Source organism: Gossypium arboreum, chromosome 9 (assembly GCF_025698485.1).
Source record: "Gossypium arboreum isolate Shixiya-1 chromosome 9, ASM2569848v2, whole genome shotgun sequence".
Classification (NCBI taxonomy): Eukaryota; Viridiplantae; Streptophyta; class Magnoliopsida; order Malvales; family Malvaceae; genus Gossypium; species Gossypium arboreum.
Genome location: NC_069078.1, coordinates 50,327,923 through 50,339,759, shown reverse-complemented (window position 1 = coordinate 50,339,759; position 11,837 = coordinate 50,327,923). Strand labels below are relative to the sequence as shown.

The following is an 11,837-nucleotide window of genomic DNA, read 5'->3' as shown; positions in this document are numbered from 1 at the left end:
TGTTATTAAATTAATGGTTTAATATAAATATAATATACATATAAAATTATTATAACATATATTATTAATATAATTATTTTTATAACACAATATATTTGAGTTGAACCGGCCGAATTGTAGCAAAAAAATCTTATTGAAGTCCCAGATCATATAAAAAATTGACCAAAAAATTTACTCAAACCCATTTTTTGCATATTATATTTTTGTACGAATTTTTTTATTTTTTCGAGTGGTTGTTTCAACCTGGACGAGTAATCTAGCCATGAGCAGGCGTACCTAGTTTTAATGAGGAAGAATTAGGCCCAAAAACCTTTTTATCCGGCCCCAAACGCGTCAACTGTGTACTAATAATTCTCCATTAACACACTCTACTCTGTCAAATTCTCTCGCCATTCGCCATAGCTTATACTTCACCGAGAATTACATATATTTTTCATTTTTTTTGAGTATATATTGTCATCAAAATTTGATGTCTGGTTATTATTTAAATCTAAAATTTTCCTGCCACTTTTCGTTTTCAATTCTCTCTTGCTTTTCCTGATTTCCGATAATTTCCAATCGTATCTATTTTGTTTCCTCTTTTTTTCTTCCAGAGCTCAGAGATCGAAAAAGATTCTCACATTTTCCTTTTTGCGTTTGAAGATTGGTAAATGGAAATTTGGAGAAAATAAGAATAATTCGTTGTGAAAATTCTAATAAACAAAAGCAATTTTTTATTAAAAGAAAACAAGTAAGAAAATAAAATAAAAATGACAGAAATGGAACCGTCGAAGAAAGTGGCAGATAGGTATTTGAAACGCGAGGTTCTCGGTGAAGGCACTTACGGTGTTGTCTACAAAGCCATCGATACGAAGGTAACCCTAACTTTCGAATTCTCCTTTTTCATTCTTTATGTTTTTTTTTAAACCGTATAAAATCGAAGGCAGCAATAGATTAATTTGGTTTTTGATAGTATGAATAAAATGCATAATTATATTTGTTTTTCTTTCTTTCTCGGATACATTGTAGCATCAGATTTTGTTTCTTCACTATCTAATACTTTTTAATGTGTTTTTGGGCCCAATTGAATGGAGTAACTGCAGGAAGAATGCTAGACTGCCTTTGGCCTTAAAAAGTTCTAATTCGACCATAATTGTTATGCATAAAAGTAAAATAATGCATTTTGTTCTCTAAGAAACAATTATAAGTTTTAATTAGTCAAAAATGTTCCTTTGTGTTGCCCACAATTAAAATGTTATTAATTGTTATCGGTAGCCAAATGAGCTTTCCAGAAAGTAGCAAAAGCTACAATAACATTAAGCATATCCAGTTATGAAATTAATTGTTGATTCGACTTTTCTGAGACTAGTTGTTTGTTGGTCGATTGCAGACAGGACAGATTGTTGCAATTAAGAAAATTCGTCTTGGAAAGCAAAAGGAAGGGGTTAATTTTACCGCACTCAGAGAAATTAAACTTCTGAAGGAGCTTAAAGCCCCCAATATAATTGAGTTAACAGATGCATTCCCACTCAAGGGTAACTTGCATCTTGTGTTTGAGTTCATGGAGACTGATCTTGAAGCTGTTATTCGAGACCGGAATATTTTTCTCTCACCAGCTGACATCAAATCATACATTCAGATGACTTTAAAAGGGCTTTCTTTTTGCCACCGGAAATGGGTTTTACATAGGTCTTATTTCTCTCTGCTCTAAGTCTACTTTTATTGGTTGCTGCGTCTTAAATTGCTTGACTCATTATAGTGTTTTAAAGGGATATGAAGCCAAATAATTTGCTGATAGGACCCAATGGTCAGCTTAAACTTGCTGACTTTGGATTGGCACGCATATTTGGGAGTCCAGATCGTAAGTTTACTCACCAGGTAAGCTTATTGCTGCCAATGGATGTCAAGTTAGTCCTTTGAGTAAAATCCTATTCTCCATAATTTCATAAATTCGACTTATATCTTGAATTAGTATTTTCTACTATGAATAAGCTGACCTAGTGGCAGTTCTAGCTTTCTAACCTTAAGCTTATAGAATTGACCATTACATCCAACAATCAGTTGTTTTTCAGTAACACTATTTTTGTATGGGAAAAGTATAGAAACTTAATATGTTTGTTGTTTCTGATTTTAGCTTCGGGTTTTCTGTATTTTGGCTTTATTAGCTATGCTATCACTTGGTTTGTACACAGAACAAGCATGCTGTTTTCCTGGTAGATGTTCACTGTATTCTGTGATATATCCTTAATTTGGTGTCATTAACTTTTGCCATTGATATGTTATTGCAGCATATTAAAACAAGCATGTAACTATAGTTGGTTTATGGAGAGACACTAACAACAGCAAGCAACAAAGTGCTGTTCGATCAATTTTATGTTCTTTCTATTTTTTTTTTGGTTGCACATTCCATGCGATTAGATTTTTTTTATTCAGAAATATACTTTCTTTGTAGTATTTCAACATCTAGTTTTTGAACAATTGATAGTTATGGCATTTATTTTGGATTGTTTTCTAACACCCTCTTGGCTTTAACATATAAACCCATGCAACTATGCATAGGTCTTTGCTCGATGGTATAGAGCTCCTGAATTACTTTTTGGTAGCAAGCAATATGGTTCTGGTGTGGATGTTTGGGCAGCTGCCTGTATATTTGCAGAACTTCTCCTACGACGACCATTTCTACAGGTGAACCTAGCTGTCTTCAGTGTTTTTGATACTTGCATTTTTTTTGGTGAGTTAATTCTTGGTACAGAGCACTGTATCAATATGTCATCTGTTTAAAGTATCCTTCTTAGTATATTTTCTCATTTTCATTGGTTCAACATTTAACATTTTGTAGGGCACAAGTGACATTGATCAATTAGGAAAGATCTTTGCAGCTTTTGGGACCCCAACATCTTCTCAATGGCCAGATATGTTATACCTTCCTGATTATGTAGAATACCAATATGTTCCTGCACCACCTTTGCGCTCCTTGTTTCCAATGGCCAGTGATGATGCTTTAGATCTATTATTGAAAATGTTTACTTATGTCCCAAAAGCTAGGATTTCAGTGAAGCAAGCATTAGAGCACAGGTAAATGAAATCTTCCAATTAGAAATATGAGGACAATGTTTCGTTCGTTTTTCTCATTTTATTTCCTGTTTAGGTATTTTTCATCTGCACCTCCACCTACAGATCCAGCTAAGCTCCCTAGGCCCGCTCCTAAAACGCAAGCATCAGATTTTAATCCCCAGGAAGGTCCCACTGTCCTTTCTCCCCCATGGAAGTCAAGGAGAGTAATGCCTGATCCTGAGAGGTTTGAAGGTAATTCCAACCAAAAGGAGAAGATCGATGAGCGTGTTGGTGAAGTTCGACAGGCAGTTGGTGAAATTGCAGGAAAGGTTGAACAGGTACCAATGTCTGTAGATTTTTCAATCTTTGGCTCAAAACCTATGAGTAGGCCTACAATTAACAGGTAAGAGCTATGGTGTGATCTTTTGATAATGGTTTTTCATCCTAGCATTTTAAGTGATTCAAATGTGCAACATCTAGTGGTTCAACTCGAGTGGATTTTTAAACCTTCTAACAACTTTTAAATGGATTAATTTTGGGAAGCTTGGGTTAAAGAAATTATATCAAGCATAGACTGTTAAATCTTCATCTAGGGTATCCTCTTCATCAAAATTCCTCACCTAGTTCTTAAGCAAGTCATGAAGTTGCAGAACACCTCAAGCTCCTTGTCATGTGAATTTATAAAGTATCAAGCACTTTCCATTGCTCGGTAGTGACGGTGAATATTCTCACAGTGGCTAGCACTTTTGTTGTGCCTTGCGCCTGGGCAATATAAGGGTTCCATCACCTGAGGCAATATGCATATATGAGTTTTTGCATGTGTATGTGTGCGCGCGTGTGTGTATAGTTGAATACTCAAATGTTAAGAAGCATAGAGTTGAATACTATCCTTCTTTACTGTGAAGGTATGTCTAATGAAAAGAGTGAAAAATAAAAGAAATTAGAAAGAACTTCAGTTAGGTTGGTTCTATGCCTACTGCGGTATAAAAAGGCATGCCTAGGTGCACAAGACGTGCACCTGATTAAATGCACCTTGTCTGAAAGGTTTGAGGCGCTTTTGTTATCTGGTGCTAAAGCGCAGGTGCGCCTAGGCACACACCTTGACTACACTGGATGTCAAGATCAGCTCAATGGAAGGGTTTGAAAGTACTGCTACAAAATTGTTAGAAGAGAAAAGTCCTTATGAAGGTATTCATCTTTATATGGGAAGCATCTTGAAAAGAATTTCACCATCAATAACCTTTACAAGAGAACTTCCAAGTAGATTGTGGATGGAGCGCAATTGGTTCAAATTCCTGTAGGGTTTCTTCAGAAAAAAATTGATATTATGCAATGCTGGGTGTCTCTTTCAGGATGGTGGGTCTGTGTAGAAATGGCTTTGTGAGCTTGGAAAGGGATGTAGTAAAACCATTTTGCCTTTTTTGAGGGAATCTGTATTTTCATGCCCAGGCTAGGTGCTAGAATGCTATATTGTCTCAGGCGCAAGGCACCCAAAAAAAAAAAAAAAAAAGGCAAATCATTCTCTTGAGTGCACTAAGGTGCAATATGATTTTGCGCTTTTGCACGTCTCTGCATGCTTATGTATGTGTATATGTATAATAAGATGACTTCCAGGTGAAATTTGATTGGATAATCTATTGAATCTAGAGAATTTGATTTTGTTTTAAAATGATTTTAGTTTATCTAGATTGATGTGTCCGAGGAGAATATTGATTGATAAGTTTGTAGCTTGAATTTCTGATTGGTCAAATCATTTATATATAAATATAATGTTTATCGTATGTTAAAATATGTGAGGTAAGTGAGTTGTTTCTTTAACCTTTCTTATGCAGTGCTGATAGATCTCATCTGAAGAGGAAACTTGATCTTGATTTCCAGCACAATGAATAAGAAAAATAAAAGTCTACAAAATTGTATCTTTGCCGGTATCGTGTTTATGCAGCGTGGATATTTATGAACTATATGGTGGCTCCTTGGAGTTTTTTGTTAACCAACCAAGGTGGGTTTTCTATATCCGCAACTTGGTTTCCTATACAATCATAAAGAAGCTGAAGATTTTTTATTTTTCAGAGGGATTTTTCTTCACTCTGAAGGAAGAAGCGACAGGTGACTCCTTTTAACATTTTGATGAAATTTGCATTATTATTAGCCCATAGAAGGTAAAAATTAAAACATAGCTTGGTCTACATAAACTAGACGAGAAAAAGAATAATTCTTTTTTTTTTTTTTTTTGTTGTTGTTGTTGTTGTTGTTGTTGATATTTTGGTGCTTGATGGTTCTGGTTTATACAAAACTCATAAATGATGTCTTATTTAGTTAGTCTTCTTATTTAGTCAGGCTATTATTGTGATTGAATGGTATGGTCCAGCAGGGTATGAGAGTCATCACTCATCAGTCAATGCTTTAGTTTTAAGTTGTGTTCCGTCGTTCCTGCATGTTTTCGACTTTTTGCAAGTGGTTAGAGCTTTCCCTTTGGCCTCTAGATGATACAGGTTCAAACCGCGTCATCTTTTTTCCGTCTTAATATTGGGGAAGTTTTAGCGTGAGCTCCAACAGCACACCAAAATTCATCAAATTTCTCTAGAAGTTGAATATTTGGTATGAGAAATTTTAGTAAATCTTGGAAGTTGTGGTTTGAGCGGTAGAATTTCCCAATATTGTATTTGATAAAAAACAATATTTGTTTACCATATGATTGTTTAGATCATTGGATGCGCTTATTTATTTAGATTTGGTAGTTTGTTTATTCATATTGTTAAAATTATCATCATCATTATTTTTGAAAGGAAAGTATAATTAATAAATCCGATATGTGAATAATTAAAATCAGAATAAACTATTACAATGGATTAGCAATTTAATAATTTGATCTTAAATCAGAAAGAATTTTATTTTGTATTCATGTCAGTTAAATTTTACTTAAGTTTATCATGTCGACGCATTTTCTGGGTCTGTCCATGAGTCTAAAATTTCTTTATTGGAGTCGCTGGGCTGCACAAGGTAGGAGAAAGTCCAACGACTGACAATTAAATCTTGAGATTTATAGTTCTCTTTAGGTATTTGTATTATAGGACTGAGTTAAATTAAATAGATTATTATTTTAAATTATTAAAAAATTAAATAATTTTAAATTATAACAAAGGTAATATTTCTTAAAATTATTTTTAATTGCGGTTAATTTTAAACAAAATATTTCACTTATGAAATGAAAAAATTTAAGAATATTAATTATGTTAAGCAGTAAATATTAATTCTATTTCATTATGATTTTATTTAATTCTTTTTTTAATAATGTAGGAATGAATCGATCTATTTAATTGTAGGGAATTAATTGGATAAGATCCCTATAATAAAAAGATTTCTTAGGTATATTCATTTTTATATATATAATTTATGTGGGGTACTTCTGTTTTTATTTACTATTGAATAACAATTACACGAAAAATGAAAAAAAAAGAGAGTATTTTAGAGAGAAAACCGCAACATTAGTATCAAAATAGTATTGTATATTAGTTGATGAGGCTTTGGGTTCTTCTTTTAATATTTGAGTTTCATCATAAGTAATTATCATATTTAATTATCATCATATGTTGTTTACATGTATAGATTGTATTTATTACTGATTTGATCTTACTTTGTAGTTATTTGAACATGTATTTATTTATATTTGTAAACTCTAAAAATATAAATACTTAAATATCCGTTTAAAGAGAAAATGAAGTAGGCATTGATGTGAATAGTATATAATAAAAATCATGCAAACATAAATAAATAAATAAATTCATCAAGAATACCTTTTACAGCATCATGTAAGAAATTCTATGACACTTAAAAAAGTGTGCAAGGTAAACCACAAATCAAACACAATAACTTGTATGTCTTAAGATCCAAGGAAAACTAGAAAGGGATATTGAATCTATTTTACAATAAGTGGCGTTTGGCCGATGACTTTTTTACCATTTGGTTGGTTTTAACGCTGGTAATAAATTACTCTTCATTCGATTATTATTTACATCTTGTTTTGGTTAATTAGTTTAATAACATAATCAAAAACTTACTCCGAACATCTCTACTAAAATAGCTGTAATAATTCACTAATTAGTAGATAATAATATTGAAAAAAAATTAATATATTGCTTTATAAAGTGTCACTTTTGTCTTTAAGAAAAGAAAAAAATCTATTAACTTTTTTTCATGACTTTATAAAATATTTTAAAGTATTTTGTAAATTTAATTTATAAATCTAGTTCTACTTTTAGTTTTTTTCTTTCCAAAACGATATTTACCAAATGTATATTTTAAAAATTACATGCTAATCTTTTTAAAATTCTTTTATATCCTTATTAAATAAAATTATTTCAATTGCATAATAAAATATTTTATAAATAAAGCTCAAAAATATTTGGTATGTAATTTTACAAGAATTTGAAAAAAAATGAAAGTTTGAATTAAAAAATATTTTATTTTGAAGACACGTTTGAAACATAAAAATTAAAAAAGGATTTTTTATAATTAAGAGAAAAATGAAATAATTTAGGATTGAATTCAAACTCTCATTCCCGCAACATACTACTCTTGTCATTATGTCATTAGGTTAAGAAATTATTGACAAAAAAAGACAATTCTTGTACATGAGAATAGTGACTTTTTTTCCTAGAAGGGTGGTCATATGACTTGATGTAACAAATGTTGGAATAATTTTTATAACCAAATCAGCCCACATTTTTTACATTTGATATAAAAGGGAGTGTTACATAATATTTATAATTGCTAATTGAGTATAATTTGATTGATATCAATATTATTATCAGTATAAAAGGACATGGATTTGAGAGCACTCAAGCGCGTTTTATTGTCTTATTTAAGAATTAAAAAATGTATTGAATAGTTTCAAACATTGTATTAAAAATAACACTTATGATTCAAATTGATGGACTAAAGATAAAACTTATTCTATCAATGTATTTAGTCATTGAAATTGTAACATGAATTACTCTATTTTTGTTTTCTACAGGTTAAAACATAATTAACCTTAACATTTTTATTTTTATAGACATTTCATTTTTTCATTTGATTTAAAAATTGAAAATTGACACAAATATATATTTGGCTTTCATTTTTAATTTCATTTATAACTTTAAATTATATTGTTTCTTTCTTTTGTTGAAAATTTGTAAGCTTAACATATCTCTTTGAATTCTGTCATGAGTGTTTGTTGAAGACTGAAAGGGGTAGAGACATGGACAACAATTCATGCGGAGGTGAGGTGCTGAGAGCTATTGGGAGAGAAGAAGAAAGTGATATATAGCATGAAGATGGAAGGTTGAAGAAGAACCTCTCTTAAGCCAAATGATGGGTATTTATAAGTGAAGGTTATCATCCTTTGGCCCTAGGTCTTAACGTGTGGCCTGCGATAGTCTTGTTTTGTTTCGATTGGTCCCTTAGAAAGTATAATAGGCTTCTATTTAAGCAGCAATTGAATTGACATGAACCAGGTGAGACCTCACGTGGGTTCCATACAAAAAGAAACTTAACACTTGTTCTTGACGAGGTTGGTTAAAGATATACCACGTGCCAAGTGTGGGTACATCCATGAGAACCAGGGTATGAAAACCAGGGTTGGCAAGGTGTTGTCTATAGGTGAAGTCACTATTGGCTAAATTGGGGCTAGACGAGTTAAAAGCAGCGAGGCCTATTTTTTCAATGTATTGATGTTACGATTTGTGCCCTTAGTGACAATTTTGTTATTAATGCTTGTAAATTTTTTTTGAATTGATTAAATAAATAAAATTACCACATGTTCATTTAATATTCTTTTTATGATTGTTCTTATTTATTTTTGCAAGTAAAGCAAAATGAATAAGCAAATATCAACTTATTGATTACCTAAATTTAACTAATAATAAGTTACATTATATGGTTAGATTATAATGTAAGAAGATAACTTATATTTGTAGGTAATATAAATTTTCATAGTCCATGAGGCCGAATTGAGTAAAAGATACATGTTATGACTATTATGTCATCTATAAGTCTAATTGGAGAGATAACTTGTCTTTTAACTTTTGGAGCTAATTGACTTTTAGAAATAGAGACATAAATGTGATTGTTTGGACTAACAATACATTAGATAATACCCAAGTTGAATTTATCATAGATCTGTTTATTGATTTATTCACTTATGATATTCATAGTGTAACTTACCTAAATCTTGAGTAAGAAAATGAACATGTTATATCTTGGATGATATTTTGGTACTTGAAAGAAGAGTTTGATATGAAACGTAGCATTCTATGCTTGAGTTTAAGTTTAGACTCAGATAAGGGATGTTACATTTTCACTTATTCAACTCTTCTCTCAATTACTAAAATATCATCCAAGATATAACATGTTCATTTTCACTAATTTATGACTACAATGTCCTTGAAACATTTCCACTTAGAACTCAACTCTTCTATGAACCAAAACACTAATTAACTTTCACTTTCATACCAATTGAACACTCAAGTACATGCCACTCTAATGTCCATAATTCAAATATTTAATTGAACTAACAAGAATAATTTTTTTCCTCATCATATTATTAAATTCACATTTAAAAATGATTATAATATTTAATTTAGAATTATAGGTTAAAAATGAAATAAAATATTTTTAAAAATAATTCTAATTTTAAAAAGTTTGTGATAATTACATATTTAAAAATAATTAGAATTTAAATTATAAGTATTAATTAAAAGAAGTTATGCTAATTTTAAAATAAAGTTATTACTTGAGTGGAACTCTAAGCATAAAATATAAGGAAAAAAATAAATTAATATATATTTTTACTGTAAGCTAATATAAGATAAATTAATGTTTGTTAACTTTGTTAAGGTGATACGCGTATGGATTGTCACGTGAATGACATGTCTAACATTTAATTAATTTTTAAAAATAATTTAAATAATTTTTATACTTTTAAATAATTTTAATAATTTTTAAATTTTAAAAATAAGTTTTATTTTTTGAATTTTTAAAATTTTAAAAATTAATTAAATGATGACGTATCATTCATGTGACAATTCACGTGTATGTTATGTCAACAAAGTTAAAAAATGTTAGTTTTTTCATTTATTTTAAGATTATTTGATAAAAAAGGCCAAGTTTAAGGTTTTAAAAAATGAGAAAAGTTATTATGCCTATAAAATAAATAATTTATTTTTAGCATTGAAATGTTCCAGGTAATCGGACTTAGGTGTAGTCTTGATAGTGTACATGCTGATAGGATGCATGGGAAGGAGGAATGTAACGGAATACATTCTATTGTTTCTTTTGAGTTGTGGTACAGAATTGATAGACTAAGAATTATGCTTTCAGCAGAAGAGTGGTTGTCTCGTTGGTGGGAACCTTTCGTTGAGAATGGGTGGCTATCTGGTGTACGATAACCTTCTGATAGGAGAGGGTGGGAGTTTGGTCGATAATTTTGGAGAAGATGGGAGATTGAATGGAGTCAGACTTTCCTGGTTATTGTTCCTTTTGTGTTTGGCGGTCAGTAGGGACCAGGAGGCTTGCTGTGCTGCCACGTTAGCTATGCTGCCACATGTCCCAGGCCAGAGGGGTAAAACATGTCGAATAAACAACATTCCATTACATATATTGCTGTGTTTTGATATGCTATATATCTTTATTAAGGTATGCTTGTTTCTCAAGATGTCTGGTAACTTTCTTCTCTTCAATACAGCAGAGGAGCAGGCATTAAACACTTGCTTCTTGATACTCAATTTGGATGTCAACATATACCTGTGTGCCACTGTTACCATGTTTAATCGACAGATGCAAGAGAGTTTGTCCCGACATGTTTGGATTGTTGGCAAACACAGTTGGGATTAGTATTTCATTTAGTTTAAGATGCTACAAAAATACTCAGTGAACAATATTTTGTGGATATCAAGTAGATAAAATGACCGCGAGAAGGGATGGAATTCAGGCTTTGTTATTAATTATATTGATGATCATGTTCTGACTGTGCAATGGTTTCTATGAGCAGAGATGAAATCAAGATCCACAGGGTGTATAGATTCATGAATCAATTAGCAACTGCAATTCGTGATAAAATTGTTTAAATATGATTTTCTTCAAAAATATGAATAGAATTTTATAATTATCCTGGTCTGAATATGGAAAGCATTATCCATTCCCGATAGCTTCACTCCAACATTTTCTAAATAGGTTTCTCTTGATTTGATATTAAATTTTTTTTGAAACTTTTACTTAAATCGAATTAAGTTATTTAAATTTTCGAATAAATTAAATTAGTCAAACTAAATTAAATTTGAATAATTTGAATAATTTAAATAACTTAAAATAATAAATTAATGTAAATATCCTTTGAGTTCCTAATAATTTTAAAAATTACAAATTAATCCCTCTAAAAATATTGAAAAAATTTAAAATAACCTTTTAAAATTCAAAATGTTTATAAAATATTTTTCCAAAATTTTATAAAATATATATAAATACAAAAAATATAAATTATTTAAAAATATTAAAATATATATAAAAGCTAAATAATAATTTTAAAAAATCAAGATAATAAATTCAAGGTGTTAAACTAGTAAATTATCAAAACCAAGTTTATCATACTAATTTTCTTGTTTTTCTTGTATTTTATTTTAAAATTTTTCAAATATATATTGTATTTATGTCCTTTAACTCGAATTTAGTCATATTGTCAACAAATTTTCAATATGATCGATTTATTTTTTAATTTAAATCAAATAAATTTATTCAATTCAATTCTACTCGACATTTGAAAAAATATA

The 11,837-nt window shown here is 30.2% G+C and overlaps 1 protein-coding gene across 8 annotated transcripts; it reads left to right on the top strand.

Annotated features, from left to right (window-relative positions):
* Positions 1 to 245: 245 nt before the first annotated feature.
* LOC108457440 (cyclin-dependent kinase D-3) lies at positions 246 to 5,837 on the top strand. Of its 8 annotated transcripts, none has more exons than XR_008271008.1 (9): positions 269 to 854; positions 1,370 to 1,668; positions 1,749 to 1,857; positions 2,539 to 2,664; positions 2,819 to 3,054; positions 3,128 to 3,436; positions 4,866 to 5,032; positions 5,104 to 5,139; positions 5,517 to 5,837. XR_008271008.1 is itself a non-coding variant. In XM_017756507.2 (7 exons), exons 1-7 carry the CDS (start codon positions 750 to 752, stop codon positions 4,869 to 4,871), a joined length of 1,125 nt encoding a protein of 374 aa, XP_017611996.1. In that variant the 5' UTR covers positions 246 to 749; the 3' UTR covers positions 4,872 to 5,837. The 8 variants fall into 8 exon arrangements, 2 of the variants coding, with proteins under 2 accessions (XP_017611996.1, XP_017611995.1); XR_008271007.1 differs by having other exon boundaries at positions 5,405 to 5,837; XR_001867100.2 differs by having other exon boundaries at positions 248 to 854; positions 5,104 to 5,837.
* The last annotated feature ends 6,000 nt before the right edge of the window (positions 5,838 to 11,837 follow it).

What these genes read in the sequence shown, in the direction of transcription:
- LOC108457440 (XM_017756506.2), top strand. Translation starts at nt 750, where the DNA reads ATGACAGAAATGGAACCGTCGAAGAAAGTGGCAGATAGGTATTTGAAA. An exon ending in TACGACGACCATTTCTACAG is followed by an intron (nt 2,665 to 2,818) that starts GTGAACCTAGCT and finishes AACATTTTGTAG; the next exon opens with GGCACAAGTGACATTGATCA. An exon ending in AGTAGGCCTACAATTAACAG is followed by an intron (nt 3,437 to 4,865) that starts GTAAGAGCTATG and finishes TTTCTTATGCAG; the next exon opens with TGCTGATAGATCTCATCTGA.